The sequence below is a fragment of the Gambusia affinis genome, linkage group LG11, assembly GCF_019740435.1.
Source record: "Gambusia affinis linkage group LG11, SWU_Gaff_1.0, whole genome shotgun sequence".
NCBI classification, from domain to species: domain Eukaryota; kingdom Metazoa; phylum Chordata; class Actinopteri; order Cyprinodontiformes; family Poeciliidae; genus Gambusia; species Gambusia affinis.
This window is the reverse complement of record NC_057878.1, coordinates 28,956,615-28,981,768: the sequence shown is the minus strand read 5'-3', so window position 1 is coordinate 28,981,768 and position 25,154 is coordinate 28,956,615. Positions and strand designations below refer to the sequence as shown.

General features: G+C 44.2%; 2 protein-coding genes and 1 long non-coding RNA gene across 8 annotated transcripts; 2 read left to right on the top strand and 1 right to left on the bottom strand.

The window, feature by feature from the left end:
- The first annotated feature begins 192 nt into the window (after positions 1-192).
- LOC122840007 (signal transducer and activator of transcription 4-like) lies at positions 193-15,676 on the top strand. Of its 6 annotated transcripts, none has more exons than XM_044132091.1 (23): positions 194-513; positions 2,838-2,973; positions 6,880-6,978; positions 7,083-7,175; positions 7,244-7,322; positions 7,392-7,477; positions 7,560-7,711; positions 8,453-8,611; positions 8,718-8,810; positions 8,886-8,945; positions 9,022-9,042; positions 9,661-9,751; positions 9,843-9,887; positions 10,356-10,439; positions 10,508-10,606; positions 10,802-10,937; positions 11,499-11,551; positions 11,722-11,816; positions 12,322-12,458; positions 12,795-12,986; positions 13,313-13,358; positions 14,537-14,642; positions 15,479-15,676. In XM_044132091.1, the coding sequence occupies exons 1-23, from the start codon at positions 386-388 to the stop codon at positions 15,500-15,502; spliced, it is 2,214 nt and encodes a 737-aa protein (XP_043988026.1). In that variant the 5' UTR covers positions 194-385; the 3' UTR covers positions 15,503-15,676. The 6 variants fall into 6 exon arrangements, with proteins under 6 accessions (XP_043988027.1, XP_043988026.1, XP_043988025.1 ...); XM_044132090.1 differs by having other exon boundaries at positions 200-513; positions 9,658-9,751; XM_044132092.1 differs by lacking the exons at positions 14,537-14,642; positions 15,479-15,676 and adding an exon at positions 13,532-13,562 and having other exon boundaries at positions 193-513; positions 9,658-9,751.
- On the bottom strand, positions 798-4,738 carry LOC122840010. Its single transcript, XR_006372157.1, has 3 exons — positions 3,955-4,738; positions 3,051-3,217; positions 798-2,931 (listed from the first exon to the last, which is right to left on the bottom strand). It is a non-coding gene; the product is annotated as an uncharacterized LOC122840010 (long non-coding RNA).
- Positions 15,677-17,403: 1,727 nt separating the features above from the next.
- LOC122840006 (signal transducer and activator of transcription 1-like) lies at positions 17,404-24,994 on the top strand. The gene is made up of 24 exons (XM_044132088.1): positions 17,404-17,541; positions 19,040-19,167; positions 19,690-19,834; positions 19,904-19,999; positions 20,066-20,143; positions 20,220-20,298; positions 20,425-20,513; positions 20,752-20,903; positions 20,979-21,140; positions 21,220-21,312; positions 21,661-21,720; positions 21,807-21,836; positions 22,023-22,113; positions 22,251-22,292; positions 22,382-22,465; positions 22,546-22,647; positions 22,718-22,853; positions 23,002-23,042; positions 23,252-23,328; positions 23,429-23,568; positions 23,645-23,818; positions 24,331-24,388; positions 24,470-24,536; positions 24,615-24,994. Exons 2-24 carry the CDS (start codon positions 19,040-19,042, stop codon positions 24,732-24,734), a joined length of 2,244 nt encoding a protein of 747 aa, XP_043988023.1. The 5' UTR covers positions 17,404-17,541; the 3' UTR covers positions 24,735-24,994.
- The last annotated feature ends 160 nt before the right edge of the window (positions 24,995-25,154 follow it).

The window sequence follows — 25,154 nt, the reverse complement described above, 5'->3', positions numbered from 1 at the left end:
TAGTTTGGAGCTAAATGTAAACACAATGAAACAATAATTAATGGCACTTTGGGAGCTCCATATATTGTGATTTTCTGTGTTTTGGTTGAGGTTTCTGGTTTTATTGCTCTCCTGTGCTGTTTTTCTGCCGGAGTGGAACAGCGGGGGGTGAAACCTGCGAGCTGACGCGTGGCGGGGGATGGGCGGCTTCCTGCTGAGTAAATCTGCTCTCTTCCTGAACGCAGCGCACTGCAAAACTGAAACCTCTGACAGAAGCAGGAGCACATGCTGGCAGGGAGTGACGGGGAAACGGCGCTGTGACACCCAGGATCATCTGAAGAGCAGCACGGCCAGCTTTCTGAAGGAGCCCCCGGACCGTGACCTCTGACCCTGAGCCAGAAGCAGAATGAGCCAGTGGAAGCAGGTCCAGCAGCTGGAGATGCGGCTCCTGGAGCAGGTGGACTACCTGTACGATGACAACTTCCCCATGGACATCCGGCAGGGCCTGGCCGGCTGGATCGAGTCCCAGGACTGGTGAGTCCGACTCGGGTCGGTTCTGCTGCATCGACTGCAACCGTGGACCTGAACATGGCAGCATGTCTGCTTCAAACGTAAAGAAACGGATCAAATTAAATGGATAAAACGTCCCACAAGTTTGAGAACAATGTAACTTTTTACAGTAGATATAAAATTGTCAGGAGAGGATTTGGCTTTGAAGCACCAATTTGTTCTTTAATTTTGAGAATATTTCATTATCTTCCTCAGAGATGAAATTCCTGTAACCTGCGATTCCTGCTTCATGTAATCATGTCAATAACTGGAATTAAGCCGAGTTTTAATTCCTGCTGTTGGAACAGCTGGTCCTCCAGAAACACAGAAACATTTTACAGTAAAACGTTTCCTTCTGTTCTGATTTGACCTGACAGCAAAACCTGCGGTCACATTTAATAAAACATTCTGTAAAACATTCATGATCCTCCTTAATTAAAATACACTTCAGATTCAAACTGTTTATATCTGTTTGAATAGTTTGAAAACAACGTCGTCTTTAGTAAAATCTTCATTCTCTCTTTGTTACCGGCAGACTTTGACTAAAACAGATTCTTTCTGTTTCTTTGTTCAATATGAAGACAAAGATAGATAAAGTTATGGAAGATAAAACAATAAAAACAGAGATTCCCATTTTAAATATGAATCTTTTTCCTCAAACTGATTCATTCACAGTTTACTTTAATGGGGTCAGAAAATGATCAGATGTTGAACCAAAACAAGGGAAATTATTTAAAGTCTGAAGAAAACTTGATAAATAATAATGCTAATCTGTGTTTTATAAAAAGAAAAAAACAAAATAAGAAACAAAACCAACCAATTTGTTCCTGCAGCTTTTATTTGAACTTAACTAAATATTAGAAATAACTTTTACTTAATCTGAAACTAAATCAAACTTTCACTTTGATATATTAAGAGCTGTGGTTTCAGGTTTTGTGATAATTTAACAATAACAGTTACAGTTATATTTACAGTATCAGGTAGAAGCTCTGCTTTGTTGCTTCACCAGTTTCTCTTTTTACCTCGGGACTCGGAGGGATTTGGACCGTCAATGTTCTTAGTGTCTGTCGGTCAATAATGACATTCACTGCTGTTTTCTTTCCATTATGTATTGATTTGTATTTGATGTCCTTTTAGTATGTTTTATTTTTATTTTTTAAAACAGTAGGATTACTGGTTTATCAGAGTAATCAGATTACTTCCTGAAGCTTGTTTACAACCTCATCGACATCACTTCCTGTCTGTTCACCAGCTTGTTCAATGAGCCGCAGCTGCTGCAGCAGCTGGTTTAGTGGCAGCGTCTGCTAATACACAAATATGTATTCAGCAGGTTAGCAATAGTTTCTGCTAAATTTTCATGTGTTTATAGGTTTATAGGTATAGCGGTAGCGTAGCTACGATTCTTGTTTAATGCTAACGAATTTTACTTTTTGGCTAGCTGTGCCACCACTGGCAATGACTGCTGCTGATTTCAGTGTGAACATATATTCTCTGTTACAACATTGGCGGCCATTTTGAAAACACAATATCAAGAAAAAATATGCAATTTCTATGGTTAAAAATATGATTAGACACCAAACTCATTCACCTAATTGATGATTTTTGAGCAAATATCAATCTTCCATGACAAATACAGCGGCCATCTTGAATCATGATCAGTAAATATGATTTCGGTGTCAATTACTTGAAACCAAGAGCATTAATCTGAGATAAATCCTTACAGTTTTAGTGCAGGAAGGAATTTTCCTTGACATCCATCTTTAAAAATGGCCACCATCTTGAATATTTCACCAACTAACGTTTTTTTTGTTGTTTTTTTTAAACACAGCCACCGGAAAGCTCTGGTCTATAAAGGTTTTCTTTCTGCATTTGAAAGATTTTACTGAAATATTGAATTATCTGCTGCTATGTTCTGCTTTAATGGCCAATAAACCCGACAGTCGTCAGCATAGAAGTGGAATTTAGAGGAACAAACGCAGGGAAAGAATCAGTGGCTCCAACACTGAGCCCTGTGGGATCCCACCTGGCACAGAAACGCTTCCTCTGAGTAACCAGACATCGTGTTTAGACTGAAGGAAACATCCAGGACCAGATAAGATCTCTCAACGCCTTCTGGAGAATCTTTATGACCCGATGAAACCATCGGTTTCGGACATTCACAGTGATTATGACTTTGATCAGTTAGAAGTTGGATTTTTGCTGTTCTGGGGTCAAAGTGTTGCAACATGATTTAAATCATCAGATGAATCTCTGTCATGTCGCTGCAGCGTCTCGTGTGTAAATCTCGCTGCTCTTCTGGCCGTTTTCAGGGATTCTGCGGTCAACGACGAGTCGATGGCTTCGGTTCTGTTCACCAACCTGCAGACGCAGCTGGAGAAGGTCCGATTGCAGGAGCAGAACTTCCTGCAAAGACACAACATGAAAATCATTCAGCAGCAGCTGCAGGTAACAGCTTACAGCAACGTTTCTGGTTTTACAATCAAAAGATGAACTTTCACCTCAAACCTCAGGAATTCAGTTACCTGGTTTCCAGGAGCATCACGTTTATTTGTCCTTCCTGTTTCTGAGTTTTTCTTTTCCTCGTTGTTAAGATCGTCATGCACTACAGAAATGGTCTGATTTACTACAGCATGTTCTCTTATTCGTGACCAGGAAGTACTCCAAGCAGAATAAAAACAAGAATCTCATCCTGAAAGGAAGAAACAAAATTCAGCTTCAACTCCAGAGCAAACGTCATGCAGGTCATCAGATCATTTTATTCAAAAAGAGAAACAAAAAGCAACTAAATGAAAATTAGCATTTTTAAAATACATTTTCCATGAACCGGAGATTCTCATCATTGATGACGGATCCGTCAAAACGGACCAGAATCTCTGATCCTGAAGGCAAACAGAAGGCTAGCTGTTTATTAGCGCAGTAAGGTATAGAAAGATAACGGGGACAGATAAGGAGCCAGCAGCTAGCAACGCTAGCTAACAGGTTTGTTATCTAATCCTAAAACACCAATCATAAACATTAGTTCAGCTAATGCTAACGGACGATGTCAGCGAGGAAGCTAACACTAAAACATTAAACGAACATAGTAATTAGTGGAAGCTAATGCTAAAGCTCTAAATAAACATAATTAGGGGAGGCAACTGCTAAAACTTTAAAGCACTAATTTGTTTTCAAACTCAGCAAAAACTAAGTGAAAAATTAGCGCTGCTATTAGCAGATTAGCAGCAGTGTGTTCAGCACTGGAAGAAGCTCTAAAACGGATTAACTTTTAGTTTTTTACTGATATTTAGATGAGCTGCTGGAAGCCTTAAATCATTTTCCAGGCGGTTACAAACTCAGCCTGGATTTACGGTAAACTGTCTTCACTGATGGGAAAAAGTTTGCCGGTACTTTCTTGAGCATCACCATGAAACGTTTACTCATCCGTACAGAAACCAGTTTATTCCTCCTGAAAGGGTTCTGGCTTCAGAACCAGGTCAGTGGCCCGGAGCCGCAACACGGCGGCAGCAAGCAGAAGTAGCAGGATGGTGTTTGCTGCACAGCTTGTAGGAGAGAAAAGGAAGTAAAATCTAGTTCATGTTCGCTTGAAATGAGCTTTAAATGTGTGGCTGGGTTCTCCTCCAAACGATCTGGAAACGATCTGGAAACGTCCAGACATCCAGCCTTGAACATCCACCTGAAGGCCCAGTACTTCACGGTACTTCAGAGCACTTTGTGCAGGAAATGCTGTTTGTTTGGGGAGTTCTGCAGGATGTTTGGGTTGAGGAAACGTCAGAAACATGAGCGCATGTGTTTTGTTCTTGAAAAGTACTTCACCTCGCAGCACCGGGCCGCGGCGGCTTCCTGTCAGCTCGATGTTTGTGTCGGAGTGAACATGTCGCAGAGGAAGCAGAAACTCCTGAGCTCTGCTCTGCGGCGTTTGCGGTTTTCTGCTGCTGTTGTGTTTCTGTAGATTTAAAGCAACACAACAAGGACCAAAACAGACCTTGAGGCTCACTTCTGTTTTTAGTTTGATTGGTTTTGAAAGTATCTTTGAGGTTTTTGCTAAGAGTCGGATTCTGTAGCAGGAAACTGTGAGAGGTAAACTCCAGGGAAGTAAATGTTCGTTTGATGCTGGAAGCAGAAAAGCCGGCAGACGTTCTGCTCTGGGTGTAGGAGTGAATCGGATCTCTGACTTTCCGCTGGTGATGAAAGCTTCGTCACGCCTGTGGGTGAATTTTCCGCAGAGAAACGTTCTGGTTTTTCTGAATGGGCAGGCCAACGCCTCGCTCTGGGTGTAAATGTCAAGCAGAAGCTCATGGTGGTGAGAAATCGGCTGGGGGAAAGTTTGCGGTGGCTAAATTTGTAAATGTTTATGTAGCTGGAGAATCTAAAATGTTTGCAAGACTAAAAACCTTGTGAAAACTTCAGAGTTTTGATGAAATTAGTTTGTAACAGGAAGCACTTTTTCTTTTTTTTAAAGATATAATCTGACCCTGAGAGTTCAGCTCTGTAGTGACCGATCAGCCAATCACAAGCAGATGTTGGTGAAACTATGGCAACGGTTTAACAAGGAGGAAACACTTTATTACTAGATTTGTACTTCCTTTATGCTGCCTGAGAGTCAAAGTGTAGCTGAAACCTCAGGCCCAATAATAACCGAAACATCCAGTCAAGATGTTCCAGAAAAACTTCATTATGTAACGAATGGAAATATTTTGACCAATAATGGACAGAAAAACAACTGGGCTTCTTCAGATGGGACGCCAGAAGAATCAATATTCCAACAGGATAATTAGCAGAAGCTAATCCTGATGTATTGATAACATCAAATACAACAGACATCAGTATCAGATGTAATCCAACCTGGAAAAGTCGACTGGCTGCTTCCAGTCAAACAGAGGAGAGAAAACGACAAAACAAAAAGAACAGAAACATCCTCAGTGATTCCCAGCAGCTTCAGTTCTGGTTGTTTTATGGATGAGAAGAGGCAGAAAAAGCTCCTCCTGAAAAAAGGTTTTGCTTTAAGAAAGCAACATTTGTGAACGAAAACATTCAAATTTATTTTCTTCTCTCAGGATCCCAGAAATAATCTTTCTTAGAAAATTCAGGTAAGTTTGTATTTTTAGGGAAAAGCCAGGAGTTGAACATCATAACAGAAAGTTTTGCAATAAAACATTCATAGAAAAGATGTTTAGTCGCCTCAACGTCACAAAATTAACAAGTTTTATCAAAGTCTGGATTCTTCAGAGGGAAAAACACCTGGAAGGTTTTCAAATGGATTTAAATAGTTTGTTCTAATTTTAACTTTTTGGACCTTTGAGAAGAAATGATATAAAATTTGGATTTGATACAAAAGGAAACAAAGTAAAGTTATTAAAACGTTCCCTAATTTTTGAGTGATTTAGTTTATTATCGGTGATATTGGGTCATTAATCAGAAGTCCAGGTGGATCAGAGGTTCTGTCATCAGGATTCTCATTAAAACATTTAACTGTGATTAAAATATTGGGGAAAAGCTCTAATAATTTGTTAAAATTCACTTTAGATAAACCACATGATACGCAGTGGAAGCTAAATGTTACATGAACAGGTTTAGAGAAATAGACCAACATCATGAACTCGAGTTCATGATGTTGAGTTTTGCTAACTGTTGTTAATTTTGTATATCCATCCATCCATCCATCCATCCATCCATCCATCCATCCATCCATCCATCCATCCATCCATCCATCCATTTTCTGGTCACTCTTGTCCCTAATTGGGTCAGGAGGGTTGCTGGTTCCTCTCCAGCTGCGTCCCGGGTAGAGAGGCGGGGTCACGGGGTCACCCTGGACAGGTCGCCAGTCTGTCGCAGGGCAACACAGAAACACACAACCATTCACACCTAGGGAGAATTTAGAGACCAATTAACCTGACAGTCATGTTTTTGGACTGTGGGAGGAAGCCAGAGAACCCGGAGAGAACCCACCAAGCACAGGGAGAACATGCAAACTCCATGCAGAAAGACCCCGGGCCGGGAATCGAACCCAGGACCTTCTTGCTGCAAGGCAACAGCTCTACCAACTGCACCACTGTGCAGCCCCTAATTTTGTATAATTAACTCTAATTAGGACTTCAGGCAGGAATCCAGGGGACATCAGTTCACTGAACTATAGCAATGCATTGTGGGTAAAGAATGAAGTCATTCATCACGGATGGAGAGCGTGACGAGTTTCTGTTTTCTGATTGTTGTTGCATAACAATATTGTGAATAAGAGAGAAAACAGAACAAAACTGAACCGGTTTACGTGGAAATGATTAAATAACTTCCTCATCTGGATTTATTCAAAATGTTTTGCTCTAACCTGAAACACGTTGCTGTTTGTGGCTCCAGAGGAAATACACCACCAACCCGACAGGAATGGCCAGAGTCATCTCCACCTGCCTGCGGGAGGAGCGGCGGATCCTGGCCACCACCTGCACACAGGAACAGGTTGGTGACGGAGCCTGGGGGCCGGATGATGCTGCTGATGCTGCGGTTATCTCTGATGCTGCTGATGCTGCGGTTATCTCTGATGCTGCTGCTGGTTTCTGCAGGGCGCGCTGGAGCAGTCGCTGCAGAACTCTGTGGCCTTTGAGAGGCAGAAGAACATGGACAACCGAGTGAGCATCATCAGAAACAGCGTCCAGGTGAGCACAGCTGGAGCCAAACAGGCACCAAGCATCAGCTGTGATAAAAACAAAACGTTTGTCTGCAGCTGATGGACCAGGCGGTGAAAAACATCGAGGACATGCAGGACGATTTCGATTTCTGCTACAAGACGCTTCAGTCACGAGGTGAGCGCCGCGTCGAGGATCTGGACAGCTGGAAGGGAACGCTGAATATTCACGTGTTTGATTTTTCAGAATCGGCAGACAGAACGTCAGAGATGATCAAACAGGGAATAACTCGACTGCAGGAAATGCTCAACAGGCTGGACTTCAAACGGAAGGTGAGCAGAGACACGAAACCTCAGCAGCTCCAACATTTACGGCTGTTAACTCGTCCTTCTTCGTCTCTCCTCTGGTTGTCAGGAGATCCTGTCAAAAATGGACGTAGTGATCAAAGAGATCGACGACCTTATGACCTCTCAGCTGCAACCGGAGCTGCAGGACTGGAAACGCCGGCAGCAGATCGCCGCCATCGGAGGGCCGCTGCTGACGGGGCTGGAGCAGCTGCAGAGCTGGTGAGGAGCTGCAGCAACGCACAAGATCCTGATGAACACATTTATAACTGATTTAATAACCAGCTCCACACAAAGACGTTTACTGCTCAGCTTTAGCTAAATGAACGGAAAATATCAGCGATGACATCATCAGAGTCAGAGAAAAAGTGATGAGAGAATAAAGTCTTATAGTCATAATAATACAACAAGAATTGTACAACAAAAGAGTCTAAATAATACCTGAATAATGTGATATTAGTAAAATGTAGTGATTTTTTATCTGCTTCAAATAGTAAAAAAATAAATGAGTGATAAATTAGTTTTTAATATAACACTGTTTACATTATTTAGGAATCTCCTTAAGTTCACAGAAAATATTGTGAATATTAAATTAAACCCGTGACATTCTTTCTATGCTAAGCTAGGCTATGTTAGCATGCTAGCATCAAGTATTTTATTATTCATATAAACATTAAGTGATAAATTGAATCTCAAAACAAAATGACTTAAAAACTAAATGTTGTGAACGTCACTCAGATATTAGCAACCAGAAGATACATGTGGCTACGCTAGGTTAGCATTAGCTAGCATGACTAGCAGTTTTAGCTTCTATGTTTTTCATTCTATGTAAAGTAAAATAGCTGAGTCATGTTTCTATTGGTGAAACTGTAAAACGATAAATATCACATGAAGAGTTTGACCTCCTTCTGTCGGGGTCAAACGGCTCTGACCCTTTGACCTTTGACCCTCCTGCTCCCTCAGGTTCACTCTGACGGCCCAGAGCCTCTTCCAGATCAAACGGCAGCTGGACAAACTGGGAGAACTGGTGGTGAAGGTGACGTACGAGAGCGACCCCATCCCGCTGCAGAAGCCTCAGATGGAGGAGCGAGTCAAATACCTGATCTACCACCTGATCAAGAGGTGAGTCCAGGACCCGGCGGCTCCGGGGCCCGGCGGCCCGGCGGCCCGGCGGCTCATATTCGGTCCATGGCTGTGAGCGCGGTTTAATGGTCTGGTTGGGTTGCAGCTCCTTCGTGGTGGAGAAGCAGCCCTGCATGCCCACACACCCACAGAAACCTCTGATCATCAAGACCGGAGTCCAGTTCACCACCAAAGTCCGGTAACTGCAGCCGCTCGTCATTTCCGCTGCCGTCATTATGACAGATAAACCGTTAATCTCTTCTCCTCCTTTCAGACTTTTGGTCAAACTTCCTGAAGTGGATTATCAGCTGAAAGTGAAAACAACATTTGATAAGTATGAGTCGGTTCTGATCCAGTTCAGTATCAACTAGTCGTTAACCTGAGGAGTAACTCCTGTCTCGTCTCTGCAGGGATCTTCCGGCCGGCAGAGTGTGAGTCTGACCCCTCAGATAAACAAACACTGAACATGAAGCTACATTTTCATGTTTTTAGTTCTAAAGCAGCAGAACATTATGACCACCTTCACACAGCAGGTTTCAAATCTAATTCTTTTCCCCTGAAATCAGATTTTTTTCCTTTGCATCGTTCATGCTGCTCATTAAATGCAGTGTGAACTCTTCCAAACACAGAGGCCGGAAAGCAAAAGGACAAGGTGCTGCTGTGGCCTAGTCAAAGTCTTGACCTGGTTGAAATGCTGTGATGAGACGTTCAGATGCCTCAGCAGAAACTCATATCTGAAAACTTTATTAAACTGAAACAAATGAGGAAATAATCAATCCAGATTCCTCCCTACTGACGGAGAGAGTTCAAAAAGTTCTGATGGGATTCTGACGAGGTCCGTTACAAACGGAGAAAAAAACGCTGACATTTCTAAATTACTCAAAAAACTTCTAGAAAAAGTTTCAAACCCTGAAAATTTGCTAGAAAACAACATTTGGAGATGAATTTCATAAATCTGGAAGATTTCTGGAACATTCCAAGTTTTTTGTAGAACCTTTTCTGGGTGAAAAGTTTTCTGAGTCGGACTCCGTCCCGTTTGTCCTCAGAAGTCGACAGTTCTTCATCCTCACCAACAACACTAAAGTGATGGACATCGAGGATTACTCCAACGGCTGCCTCTCCGTCGAGTTCAGACACCTGGTAGGAAACTTTCACTGCTGAGCAACGCAGGTTGCTGCAACGCAGGTTGCTGCAACGCTGCCTGGACGTTGACAGACTTTGTGTTTTACAGCAGCTGAAAGAGAAGAAGTACAGCAACGGCACCAAGGGCAACGAGGTGACTGGACTTCAAACACACCGAAACATTCACAGGGCAAAACGGAGCAATCAGACATTAAAATCTTAAAGATTTTAAAGTGAAAGTTCTTATCTGCAGAATGTAACTTATGAAATTTATCTTTATATATATTTGTATATATAAATATATTATATATATAAATATCTGAAAGATTGAGCTCCTCTCCTGTCTCCCAGTGCTAACTAGAAACAACCAATCAGAGCCTGGGGGCGGGGCTTAGTGCTGTCTATTACTCTGCTACGCTGCATCTAGCATAGCATGTTATGAATGCTAAGACTAGTTAGCATGGTTACTAACTGGTTTTTCTGTAACAATATGTTGTTTCTCCAGCGTTAGCACATTTAGCAGCCAGTACACAAGGATGGCGGACAGCGTTAAGCCCCGCCTCCTGGCTCTGATTGGTTGCAGTTTGGACTCGGTTGGGTTCTGATGGCTGGTGTCTTTCAGGGCCTGCTCTCTGTGACAGAGGAGCTTCACTCGCTGAGCTTCGAGGCCTGCTTCACCGTGCAGGGCCTCGCCGTCGACCTGGAGGTCAGAGGTCGTTTCCATCGCCACGCGCCGGCTGCTGCTGTCGCTCATTTCTGCTGTCCTCTCCCCAGACGTGTTCGCTGCCGCTGGTGGTGATCTCCAACGTGAGCCAGCTGCCGGGCGGCTGGGCCTCCGTCATGTGGTACAACCTGCTGACCGACGAGCCACGGGTGAAACGATTAGCTGCTCAAAACTTTAGCCAGACGCACTAATCAGCTAGTCATTTACTGCAGACGGCTTAAACTGAAGCTAACTGATAAATCTGATGTTAAAATGTAGACAGAGATGTAAGAGTGGTGAATTTAATGCTAGACCAGCCTCCCGTAGCCGTCGGTTTGGTTTTGCTAACTCGTGTTTCCGTACAGAACCTGGGCTTTTTCGGGAACCCGCCCCGCGCCAGCTGGAGCCAGCTGTCTGAGGTTCTCAGCTGGCAGTTCTCCACCTTCGCCGGCCGCGGCCTCAACAAGGAGCAGCTGGACATGCTGGGGGAGAAGCTGCTGGGTACGCGCCTGGAGCCGCTAAAGCTACGACTAAACACATCTGAGAACAGAGCTGCTTTACCGACTGAGGAAACGCAACACAAACAACCAATCAGAGCCAGGAGGCGGGGCTTAGCGCTGCCAATCATCCTCATGCACTCGTTGCTAAATGTGCTAATGGTGGAGAAACAACTTACCGTTACAGGAAAACTGTTTATCCACCATCATCGGTCCCTATGCTAACTAGTCTTAGCATTCACTAACAGAGGATGATTGACAGCGCTAAGCCCCGCCTCCTGGCTCTGATTGGTTGTTTCTAGTTAATACTGTTTGACTTTTTCACAGATTATCTGTCTCATAACAAACTGTCACAACTTCAGCAAATATGTAAAAATATATATTTTATAAAAGTTACAGTTTAAAGATGGAGGATAACTCTCTCTGTCGCCCCAAACAGCTTCTGTCAGTTTCTCTGGTTTTATTTCACTCTATGCAGACGACACTCTGCTCATCCTAATAAATAAACTACTAAATATGGAAAACAGAAACACCGACAGATTTTAATCTAGTGACATTTCTGCAGGTCAGCACGCCTCATGTGGGGATTACCAAGTGTCCTGGTCCAAGTTTGCTAAGGTAACGACCTCACAGTGACCTCAGCCTGACCTCACAGTGACCTCAGCCTGACCTCAACCCGACCTCAGCCTGACCTCACAGTGACCTCAGCCTCAGCCTGACCTCAGCCTGACCTCAGCGTGACCTCTGTTCTTCCCTCTGTCACTCCTTCTGCTCTCTGTCCTCCACAGGAGAACATTCCTGGAAAGCCGTTCAGTTTCTGGATGTGGCTGGATTCCATCCTGGAGCTCATCAAGAAACACCTGCTGCCGGTCTGGAATGAGAAGTAAGACCCCAACGCTCCGTGGGCCCCTGACAGGATTTAACTTTACCCCGCCCGGCTTCCCACAGCATGATGCTGCCACTGCCAGGTTTCTTTCTGGTGTGTTCAGGAGAGTGAAAATCAGGAATCATTTCCTGGATTGTCTCCACTTTTTGCTGGTCGTTTACGTAAATAAAAACGTTGAGGTTTGTGGCTGGAAGAGTGAAAAACCTCAGTGGTGTAAAATCTTTATCAGATCATTTTATGAAACCAGCTGGCTTCAGATTTTTATTTCTGTTTTCCGTCTTCATCTTCCAGCAGCAGCTTCTAAAGGCAGTTTAATCTGAGCTGAGGAACTGCAGCTTCCTGTAATCTGCCCAGATTATTTCTGCTTTGCTTCATTGTTTGGGCCGTACGGAGAAGTGGCGCAGAGCAAAACGCGCTGCAGCTTCACAGCTGGAACAAGAGTTTCTACAGAAAAAGCCTGCAGGTGGCAGGAGAAGTGATGAAGGTGATTTTCTGCCTGCAGCTTCATCATGGGCTTCGTGAGCAAAGAGATGGAGCGCGCTCTGCTGAAGGACCGCGAGCCCGGCACCTTCCTGCTGCGCTTCAGCGAGAGTCACCTGGGAGGAATCACCTTCACCTGGGTGGAGCACAGCGACAGCGGTGGGCGGAGAGGCCAACACACACACACACACACACACACACACACACACACACACACACACATATATAAACACACAAAGTTACAGGATTTTACTGTCAGCATCCAGACCTTTAGTATTTAGTGGAAGCTAATTGTTTTAGCAGTATAGTACTTAATAGAAGCTAACTTTAATTAACATTAAAGCGCTAAGTTTGCTCAGAATAGCTGATTAGCTGCCAGCGTCCAATGAAACGCCTGAGAAACTGAAGACAGTTCTGTGATTTGTGGTTCCACTTCCTGATTATCTGCCAGTTTTCTTCTTCTCTTGTCTTCTTAACTGTCACTTTGTCCAACAGGGGACGTAAAGTTCAACTCCGTGGAGCCGTACACTAAGAACCGGCTGAGCGCGCTCCCGTTCGCTGACATCATTCGCGACTACAAGGTGATCTCAAACGGCGGCGTTCCGGAAAACCCGCTCAAGTTCCTGTATCCCGACATTCCCAAAGACGAGGCCTTCGGACGGCTCTACAACAGCCAGCCCAGCAAAGGCAAGACACTAACATTTGAGTTCATGCAGGCTTACTTTGATTGGGGTTAGGTGGAGTACCTCTGAGTAGTCAGTGTTTTAACACCACAATAGCTTGAGCAGTTTCACTTTGGAGGATTAGATTTCTGATAAATCAAGGAAACTGATTGTCAGAATTTATAAACAAACAACCAACTTCATGGAACAACGTTCCTACAACATAAACAACTTCATTAAATCAACCAGAATTAGCTTATGCTAAATGCCATGGTACAATAGCCCAATAGCATTGATGTTTTTATGTCGCCATGAATTTTCAGCTCTGACCTTTGACCTCTGTGTTCTCAGTTTATCCGTACATCCCGTCAACTCTGATCCCCATCTCCGAGCTGCGGTGAGTCCTCCAGAGAGATGGCCGCAACTCTCATTAGCTGCATGTTAGCGGCGAAGCTACAGGCTACATGGTTGTAGCTGAAGCTCTCGCTCCGTTTTACCTCTCGAAATGTGTCAAACTCAAGGCCTGTGGGCCAAATCTGGCCCGCTGTAACCGTTTATGTGGCCCTCTAGATTCTAGCTCAGGGCTGGAGCTAGAATCTACTTCAACAGGCCCTCCAGAGGTCCTGGAGGTCCTGGAGGGCCTGGAGGTCCTGGAGGTCCTGGAGGGCCTGGAGGGCCCGGAGGTCCTGGAGGGCCCGGAGGTCCTGGAGGGCCTGGAGGTTCTGGAGGTCCTGGAGGTCCTGGAGGGCCTGGAGGGCCCGGAGGTCCTGGAGGTCCCGGAGGTCCTGGAGGTCCTGGGGGTCCTGGGGGTCCTGGGGGTCCGGTCTCCTGCAACCTTTAGATGTTTCTCCACTTCAACACACCTGAGTCCAATCATGAGGTCGTCAGCAGGAGAACCCGACTGCACTGAGGAGGAGAACCAGCTGTTGGATTCAGGTTGTTGGACCAGAGAGACTCTAAGAGCTGCAGGACACCGGACCTCCAGAACCAGGACCGCCCAGCCCTGGTCTAGACTAAACACTAAGTGTGCTTAAATATTATGTTATCAATCAAATCAATGCAGTTTTTATCGGTTTACTGCCACATTATATAAACCAGTCCCTCCAGTTTCTCGAGAATTATTATGGAAATTCACAATAATTCATGAATGTTTGCGCTGAAACATAATTGGGAGTTTATTGCAGATTTTTCTCAAAAATTTGTCAAGAACTTTCTTACTTGTACTAAACAGCCTTAAATGATGTCAGATTATAGTCCATGATCTATTCAGCGAGTGATAAAAAGTCACATTTACGTCAAAAATAAGCGTCAATATTTCCAAATTAGTACCACAAACACTTTGATGTTCAGTAATAATATTTAATTTGAAGGATTCGTTGATATTTTAACAGTTTATCAGGTTTTATCAACACATTCTGGCACAACCGGCCCTTTAAGAGCATTCATGATCTGGACCTGGCCCAGAACCAAAATGAGTCTGAAACCCCGCTGGAAATGATCCGGTTTGAGGAGGAACCTGGTTTCTGATCCGGTTTGAGACCTTTGGAGTAAAACGTCTCCGGTTCTGTGATCCAGATCAGACGCCAGCTCCACGCCGCGCTCCTGCCCGTCTCCAGAGCCGCCCATGACGCCCGGAGAGTTCGACATGCTCAGTGAACACCTGTGCTTCGACATCGACACCGTGAGTTTCCACGCGCCGCGTTCTCCAGGGGTTTATCCAGAGCAGAGGGGGCCCAGGGCGACAGAGGCCACCACATCGCCCCCCCAGTGGCCACCTAGTCTTTTCTTTACGGCACCATTTTAAATTATTTTAATAGAGCTTCACTGGAGGATTTATTCATTTGATCATTTCTATTATTTATCCTTCCAATATGTCAGATTTAATATTTTTACTCTTTATGTCCTAAAAACTGAAATCATAAAAACTTTAAAGAAGCTGATTTATCAGTTAATAACTGATATCAATAAATAATAACCTCTGTGTTTCCTGTCAGGGTTTTAAACAAATTACAGCAAAGAAGCTGAGAAACTTTTAAAAACATTTATTTATGCAAGAATCTGTTTTTGTTTTTAATTGATTAATTTTTACTCATTTAAAACTCAGACATGGTGCATTACGGAAATTTAAAGTCTTAAAAGGGTGAAAAACCATCAGATGAATAGAAAATGAGGTATGACCTTCAGAATAAACACATAATTACTTTCATATTGATTCATAACCTAAATAAATTTAGTCAGAAGAAACAAATTCTTGAAAATAAAAGAAATGTCTATCCTGGATAAACATTATGAGTCTGTCTCCAAACTCAACATTAATATTATAAAAGGTTTATTCTGGATGTAGGACGTCAATGTGACATTAATATTTTTGTCATGAATATTTTGATGTCTCATTTTCTCCTATAAACTGTCCCGACAGGAACCTGATTCTTATTTATATTTTTTATTTTACATGTTCAGTGTTTCTGATGTGTTTTTATTTCTCTGACATTAAGTTTGTTTTCTTTCTGTTTCCAGATGAGCTCTTCGTACTCAGAGTGAATCCTCCATGTTTCTACACATCAAACATAAATATCAGATATATTTCATGTTGTTCTTTCATCTTTAAAGGAACCAAAAACATCTTTAATGTTTTTATTTAATGTTGTAATTTGAGCTCCAATATTCCTGAAGTTCTTTGTAAAAAGGTTTTCTAAATAAATTTCCTTCTTCATATCAGCCTGTCCTCTCCGCTCACCGGCGCCCCCTGCTGGCCAGAAAGAAATACTGCAGCCAGTGTTCCCGGGTGGGAGCTTTTATTTTGGAGAGGAGACCGGATGTTGTGACTCTCCGTGACTCTGTAAATTCTGTTCAGGGTTTCTGGAGAATCACGTGGTTCTCGGAGAGTCGTCCTGCTGGTTTGTTGTGGAAATGAGTCCCGACGGGCCGCAGTGATTACGACTTCCGGTGGGATCAGAAACAAAGATAAAGATCCGACCTGAGGATCTAAATCCACCTGCAGTCCGTTTAACCAATATTATTATTATTATTAGCTGAAATCCCAGAGGTCACAAAGTTTGACAAGGAAACAAAACCAGACTTTGAGTCCCTGATGATTTCCTGAGAGCCATGAGTTGGTGAAATACGACGAAACATCTGAGGAAAGAAATTCTGCTCTGCATTTGTTTGCTGTTGGTTTCCATAGAAACGTCTCCTCACTGAATGTCTTACTTTCTACAGCATGAAGCAAACCTGTCACTAAAATATCTGAAAACTGCTAAACTAATTAATTTTGTTCAAAACAATTAATGAAATTCACGGGATTTTCTTCCCACTAAATAAGTTTTATTTGATCTCATATGGTTGCTATAATCCCTGCTGTCTGTGCACATTTTTACCTTCCACTCAACTTTACAGTGATATACTTGGAAGCAGCACTTTGGAAAAGGGAGTTAACTTTGGGTTATCTACATTGACATAAAAGAAGGAAAATGTATTTTATTTTTTAAAGTTACATTTTCACCATTTCATTCATTCATTCATTCATTCATTCATTCATTCATTCATTCATTCATTCATTATAAATGACCCTGTTCCAAACTAAGTGTTACGACTCCGTCAAGCCAAAGGGCAATGAACAACCAGAATGAAGTTAATATTTATTGTTACACAAATGAAAAGGTTTCCTGTTAACTTTATCCATTTGTTGTCAGTCCAATAATGTTCAACCTGAATTTAAAAACCCTCATAAAACACAAACTTGAGATGCACTCGATTCACTGCAGCATGATCACATGAAATCCAACCTGGAGATCACACCAACAGGATCGGCTCTCAGATATTTAAGATTAACAGCAACATGAAATGTGAGCAATCAGGAAGTGACCCAAAGACAAAAGGAGGACAAAACAGAATAAATGGAAGGTTGTTATCCTGACCTCACAAACACTGAGAGGGAGGGGCACAACTACATATTTCTGAGGTGGATGTGAACCCCCCCCCATCCCAGGACATAAACTGGTACCAGTGACCCAAAGAGCCTGTTAGCCTGTCTAGAACCTCCTGTGAGCTGCAGGTCTGAGGCTTTTTGTTAGCATGTTTTCTATCTTTCTTATAGCTTGATAGGAAACCTGATCCAAACTGGCAACCCACATTAATAAATATTAATAAAAATTAATAAATATTAACAAAACACTATTTATAAAAGATATCAACATTTTTCTTACACAATCCTAACAAACGTTTTTAATGTTCTCTTCACAATATTTATTTATTTACTATTAATCTATTTGTATGATTTATTTTATAATTAGCATAATAAGAATATTTAATGTAAAGCTGTTTGCAGTTTTAATTGTTTTGAAGTTGAAAGTGTTTGTGGAGCGGCTCCTTTCTTTAGAAATAAAAACCTTTAATATGAAAAGCCGCTGAAGGCGGAAGTGTGACCGGATGAACGGATGAACTTGACGCCTGTGGCTGAGACGTTTCCCGAGAATCAGCCGGTCCGGAGGGAGTTTCCGCGGAATAAAAGCCGCCGCTGCCGCTCGGCCTCCGGCAGATCGGCTCTGATTCGCTTCCTGGAGAAACTCTGAAGATTCACGGTGAGAAACTCAACCTCACAGAGAGTTAGTTTGTTTTAGTCTTTATGCGTTTATTGCGTAAATATGTTAGTTTTCTGACTAACGTCAGCCGATTTCAGGCTGAATTTGATGAAAAGATTTGTAATAAAGTTTAACTTTAATAATTTAAAGTTAAAATATTAACTTGTGTTCGAAAATATAACAAGAAAATATGAATAAATGAATATCGATGCCGGTCTGTGTGAAAATCTGTTCCCCCTGTGTCGGGAGCGCGCATCGCAGCCAGAGAGGCGGGAGCGCGCATCGCAGCCAGAGAGACGGACCTGATCAGATCATTTTCACGGCGCTTCTGATCGATTTCTCAGTAAAAAGAACTCAGATAATCATGTCAAGGTTGTAACATTTAGTTTAAGCTTTTGTTTACAAAATTGTAAAGTAATTAAATAAAAAAGGTCTTTTTACGCTGTTTTGTGTTATTTTAAACGCCAAGAGAATCGGTCTTTCTTCAACTTTTGTCACTTCAGCTTGACAGAAATAAAAGTCAGTCACCAAACAGTTTTCCAACACGTAGTGTGTATTTATAATTTTTCATTGCTGATATAAGAGGATGGTAACTGGCTGAAAGCAAGACACAAAAATGAGAGTTTAGACTTTCTGGTAAATCTTGTTCTAATGTAAAATATGACAGATTACTGGATTAAAGACATTTCATACAATATTTGGTTCCCCCTCATAACTTTGTCAAATAAAGAGCAAATGTCACCAAATTCACAGGATTTGTTGTTGGTGATGAAAGGAATAAACACAGTTAAAGACTTGTTGGTAAGTTAATTAGTTCCCATTTTATGGAGGGGGAACGGATTATTTCAGGCAGCTGAAACATCCATTCTCTTCCCCCCATAACTTTGGGGAATAAAGAGCAACTGTTTCCAGATTCTCACAAATTGTTATGTGTGATAGAATGTAGTATACTAGAAATATCCTGATCACATCCGTCTCTCTGGCTGCAGAGCGCTCCCGACGCAGAGGGAACAGATTTTCCCACCGGTAGTGAAACTTCTTACCTCTGTCCTCCGGAGGGAGCATGAACCCCTCAGGCTTCCGTACTGCCGCTCCTCTGACCCCCTTTTCCTTCAGTTTAAGGTTCACTCTTTTTTTGCTTAATGACTCATAAAAACACGGAGCGCATCCGAGTCTTTAGTCTTTATTGAATCAGAATCAGAAGCTGGTTGAACGTTCCCGGATCAGAACCGAGGATGTTTGAACATCCGGAACGTTCTCAGATTCAAACTACAAACCACAACGTGATCTGAAACGTTCTGCTACATGTGAAGCTCTGGAGGTTTTTATGGATTTACTGTAACTCGCAGACATGTAAGGAAAGTTTAGTGGAAGGAAAACGTATCGGGGTTTGGGGGATGCAGAGATGATCCACAGAACCTGCAGCTGGATCCCACCTGAGACATGAGAACCGGGTCAGTGCCGGTTCCTCAGGCGGTTCTGTTGTGGTTCTGTGCAGATGGCCCAGTGGCAGGAGCTGCTGAAGATGGACTCGGCGCTGCAGAACCGGGTCCGGCAGCTGTACGAGGGCCGGTTCCCCACGGAGATCCGGAACCAGCTGAGCCACTGGATTGAGAGCCAGGACTGGTAAGAGGAGCTGGTTCTGCTGGGTTCTGTTGGTTCTGCTGGGTTCTGTTGGTTCTGCTGGGTTCAGAGGCCGGTTCTAGGCGGAGTCAGAATCCACCCTGCATTTCCTGGATGCGGTTGCTATGGAGATGCCGCTCCGGTCCAGCAGGGGGCGCAGCGCCTCAGACTGAACATGTTTTATTTATTGAGCCTGAAAAAGTTTCATAAAATGTTTAAATTTGACACAAAATGGAAATAAAATAATTATATTGTAAAAATCTGAAAAGTGTGGAGGACATTTGTAGTCATCCTGCCTGAGTCAGAACCCTGCACAGCCTCTTCTGGCTGCAGGTCTCCACCAGCTCTGAATATCTGGGCTTTGACTAGGCCATTCTATCCATGTTTATTTTTAAAATCTGTACAGATACATAAAATATTTAAAAACATTAGAAATATTGTTATGAAAATACTAAAACAGAAACAACCTTGAAGCCTAAACAGGAAGTGAGGCGGGTCAAAGTGTGACATCACTTCCTGCTGCAGGAGTTCTGCGGCTGTGAACGAGAACGCGGCGGCTGAATGTTTCTGCGCTCTGCTGCAGCAGCTGGAGGAGCAGTGGCGCCGCTCGGTCCAGGAGAACGCCATCCTGCAGGGGCCCGACTTCCCCAAGATGAGGGCCTACATGGTGGTACGGCGAAGCCGGTGCAGCGGTCAGTATGCTACGGCTACCAGGTCTGAAGCAGCTCTGTGTTTCCAGGAGAACTTCCAGGCTCAGCCGCTGAACCTGGCCGCCATTTTGTCTGAATGTCTGAAGGAGGAGAAGCAGATCCTGGAGTCAGTTACCATGACGATGGTGAGTCCCGATAAACGTCGCGGCGGCGCTCAGCATGGGAGCTAACTGACCCCGCTCTCCTCTCAGGACAACGGAGCCGGCGTCATGGCGCCGCAGCAGACGGAGCTGGACAACAAAGTGACGCAGCTGAAGCTGCAGGTTCTGGTAATCAGACGGATCCGATTCTTGACTGGACCGACAGAACCAGAACCAGAACCTTGATTTGTGAAATCTGCTGCAGGAACTGAAGAAGGAGGTAAAAATCCTGGAGGACCTGAGCGAGAAACTCGACTTCATCCAGAACTCGTGGCAAAGCAAAGGTCAGGTCAAAGGTCACTGCTGCAGGAACGCTGCAGTGTGACGCTAAAAGGCGTTCAACAGGAATGTTTGGGTCAAAGGTCATCACTGCTGCGTTCTAACAGGAACGTTTGTGTTTCCTTCACCAGTGGAGCAGAACGTGGAACTGGTCCGGTCCAAAGCTCTGGTGGAGCAGGAGTGTCTGAGGATGACCCGGTCCATCTCCCAAAGCAAACAGGTACCAGAGACCCACACAGTACAGAACCGACCAGAACCGATCAGAACCAGCTGATCAGAACCAGCTGCTCCCTCAATTTAAGGTTTGAAATTGGCTAGCAGCAAAACTAGCCACGATGCTAACTTCTTTTATTTTGAAGAGAAACCTGCTGGGACGTTTTTCTGGTTCCCCTGCTGCAGGTGCCTCTGGGTTTTCGGGTCGACCCGCCTCAGGCGTCTCATGATGGGTTTTCTGTCAGGTTGTGCTGCAGCGGCTGGTCAGGGTTCTGAACGAGGCGGCCGGTTCGGTCCAGACTCTGACCGGAGTGGAGCTTCCTGAGTGGCGGCGGCGGCAGCAGCGATCCTGCGTCGGCAGCCCAGAACACGCCGGACTGGACCTGCTGGAGAAATGGTGAGCCGCCGGCGCCGGCCTGCCACCCGACCCGGTCCGCCCCGCCTCCTGACCCGGCCTGTTTGTGTTGTGCAGGTTCACGGCAGTGGCCGAGGTTCTGTTTGGTGTGGATGAACAGCTGCAGCAGCTGCAGGTCCAGAACCAGAGGTTCCCGGCCCCGGACTTCCCGTGTCTCACCGACTCCTTGGCAGAAATGGAGAAGTTCTGCCGCAGTCTGATCCGGAACCTGCTGACCAGGTGAGGCCCCGCCCACCGGCTGCTGATTGGACCGGCGGGGGCGGGGCCTGCTGACCGGTTCTGTTTGGGTTCTGTGCAGCGCCCTGGTGGTGGAGAAGCAGCCCGTCATGCAGAACCTTCTTCACCGGCCGCTGATCCTGAAGACCGGCGTTCGCTTCAAGGTCACCGTGAGGTGAGGCGCAGCGGCGTCCCTCAGAGTACTGTGACCTTTGACCTACAACCTGGGCCCAGATGGCCGCCCACATCCAGACCTAGCAGAACTTTAAAACATTAATAAAAGTTTCCAGAGGTCAGACATTTATGAAATGTAATAAAATCAAAACAAACGCAGCACAAATTGATTTTTTGCAGCACAAACGTAGGAAAGTTTATTGACACCAATTTTTAATTTTGTAAACGTGGGGGCTGGTTGACCTTTGACCTCTGGACATTTTTTAAAATAATGCCTATGAAATGATGGCGGCACAAACAAACATCTTTGCAGCACAAACAAACGTCTGACAGCATTTCTTCTCCTCAGGTTTCTGGTGAACCTTCCAGCTTTTAAAACTCTCATCAAAGTCCAACCTGTTTTTGACAAGTAAGAAAAAATCTTCACTTCCGATCAAATATTTTATTCTCTGCGTCTGTTTTTCCATAAAACATTTTTCTGGCTCAAATCTTCAGAGACGTTGAAGAAGTAAAAACCATCAGCAGGTGAGAATAATTTAATAATTACATTGAAAAAAGTAACAATGTTTAAATCTTGTTTTACCATTTTTAGTAAATATGTATATATAATATTTTAGTAAAAAGAAAAAAATTATTTTGTTATTTTCTATATTTAAGTGAAATATTTCAATAACAATAAACAATAAAGTTTTTTTGTTTTATTTCTTTTAGTTTTCGTCAGTTCGATTTCTCGCGTGACGACTCCAAGGTTCTGGACGTCGATCTGTCCAGCGGCGCGCTGACGGTGGCGTTCGAACACATGGTGGGAAAACCTGATCACAGTATTGATCACAGTATTGATCACAGTATTGATCACAGTATTGATCACAGTATTGATCACAGTATTGATCACAGTATTGATCTTCATTAAATCATTTTTCTCTCTGTTTTTGTTTTCAGTCACTCAAAGAAAGAAAGTCCAGAGTTAAAGGTTCCTGTGAGGTGAAACGTTGTGAATTATTTAACCGTTTGTTAACCAGGAGCTTAAAGACGTGATTATTTTAAATCTTTGACCGTTTTGGGCCGATCAGAACCAGCTGACCGTCACAGAGGAGCTCCACATCATCCGCTTCGTCACGCAGCTGCAGCACAACGGGGAGACCTTCAACATCCAGGTAACCAGTAGAACCAGTTAAACCAGTGAACCGGTTCTGGACCAGCTGACGGCCCGGTTCTGGTTCTGTTTGCCCACCAGGCCAGCTCCCTGCCGTTGGTGGTCATCTCCAGCTCCAACCAGGTGCCCAGCGCCTGGGCCGCCATCATGTGGTCCAGCATGGCGTCCGGCGTCGACTCGGAGGTGAGTACAGAACCAGGACCGGGTCCTGTGCCGGATTGGACGGGCCTGAAGTTCTGCTCTGTGTGGCCAGAACCTGTCGCTGTTTCTGGACCCGCCGGGCCTGAAGTGGGAGCAGCTGGCGCCGCTCCTCAGCTGGCAGTTCCTGTCGGTCGGGCAGCGGCCACTGGACCAGGACCAGCTGTCCATGCTGCAGGCCAAGATCATGGGTGGGTCCAACAGAACCAGAACCTCCCACCGCCTCCATGTTTCTGCTCCCATACATGTAATGGATCAGTTAGCTTAGCCTCCATGCTAAGCTAACTGATTAGCTTAGCCTCCATGCTAAGCTAACTGATTGTTTCTGATTTTCTCCAGATGATCCTGACGGTCCGATTCACTGGAACAAGTTTTCCAAGGTGAGGTTCAGGACCTGTTGTAGTCCAGGGGCCCTCGGGGCCTCAGGGGCCGACATGGCGCAGCGTTGGTTTATTAATTCAGGATGTTGGTCCAGATTCAGGCCGTAATGAAAGATGCCCTTAAAAAGATTCTTGTAAAACCGTAAATAAAAAAGTTTTACATCTTTGTTGATTTTTTCGCTGGGTGTCTCTGACTTCCTGTTTCCCAGGATGAGAACGTCTGGATCTGGATCGATGGGATTCTGGATCTGATCAAGAAGTTTGTGTGGGAGCTGTGGCGGGACGGGTAAGTCGGGTCGTATCGGGTCGGGTTGGGTCGGGTTGGGTTAACTGGCCTCCAGCTTCTCTCCTCCTTCAACATGTCTGGATGTGTTTCTGCTCTCCAGATGCATCATGGGATTTGTTAGCAAGGAGCGAACGCGCGCCCTGCTGCGGGAGAAACCGGTCGGGACGTTTCTGATCCGATTCAGTGAGAGCATCCCGGATGGCGCCATCACCTTCAGCTGGGTGGAGCAGTCCGCCGGAGGTCAGTGTCACACAGACCCAAACGGGACCAACAGAACCCGAACAGACCCAGAGGACTGATCTGACCCGCTCTGCAGAGAAACACATCCACTTCGTGGAGCCGTACACCAAGAAGGAGCTGTCGGTTCTGCCTCTGCCCAACGCCATCCACAACTACACCCTGACCACGTCGGGGCGGAGCCACAACCCGCTGCTCTACCTCTACCCCGACACCCCCAAAGACGCCGCCTTCGCACGCTACAGAACAGCAGGTACCGAGCGGCGCCACCCGGCCGTGTTTACGTCTGGAGACGGTTCTGACGTTTTGTCTGCCTTAAGGGTGAAAATGGAGGTTAATTTTTCAATTATTCAAGGAAACTAAATATTTAGTTAACAAGCTAAATATTTAACTCTAAATGAATATTCACTTATTTAACTCCATATTTAGTTAGTGAGCTAAATATTTAGTTAGCCTGGTAGCTTGCTAATTAGTTAGCTCTGAGCCGTCAAGCTGAATTTTTAGTTTCAAACTGGAACATTTATGATGAAAATGTAACTTTTATTACTTTTTCTTTCTGACACCTTGGCAGAAACTATTCACACCCTTCAGTTTGACCAATGAAAACATATTTATCAATATTTACATAAATGTCTAAAAGCCAGTTTTCTTGTAGTCATTATAGGGAAATTAGTTTGAATTATAAATCTAAAATCAGTTTTAGAATCAGAGCTGTGTAACGTCTCACCCAGTTGGTGGCGCTGTTTCTGCTTTGCCCCCCTGCAGAGTCGTCTTCCCCCAGCAGAGACGGCTACGTCCCCAAGAAGATCGTTTTGGTCTCCGTGTAAGTTTCTGCTGAACTGAGACTCTTTGCCAGTTGTTCTTCAGGAAGTAAACAGGAAGTAAACGTGTCTGTCCCCCTCAGTGACCCCTCGCCGCCGCCGTCTCCGCCGCCGCTCACACACATGGACGTGGAGCCTGAGTACCTCCCGGTGGGTTGGACGCTGCTTCCTGTCTCATGACTTCTTTATGGCAGCTGATTTAAAATGAACGTTTTTGTTGCTCTGCAGGGGGAGCTGGATGAATTACTCAAGGATTTATTGCCTGACCTGTTGCCGTCGTCTCTGGAAAACGACAACAATCCTGGTTACTTCCTCCAAACCGACATCAATCAGTTCATCAATCAGTGATCAGAAAAGGTTCATGAACATCACCTGGATTTTTATTTACATAGTAAAAATAAAAAATGCAAGTTTGTCATAAGAGGGAAATCTTTCCTCCAGGGTTTCAGGCTGAAATATAAATACACTTTTCAGTTTTTACTCACTGCATTTTATTAAAAATGCTTTAATAAAACTGTAAATATCCAAACATAATAGAACAGAATTTATGTATCGTCACTATATAATGAGATTAAAGTTAACTCCAACACTGAATGTGATCAACACATGGTGATTGTGAAAACCTTGCATTTATTCACTGTTTTTATGGGCATAAGATTAAAGGAGACAATCTGTTTCCATAGAAACAAATTTATTACTTTATAAGACATGATTTATGCTGCAGAAATATCCGTCTGAAACTATAAACTATTAGTTTAATGCTTCTAA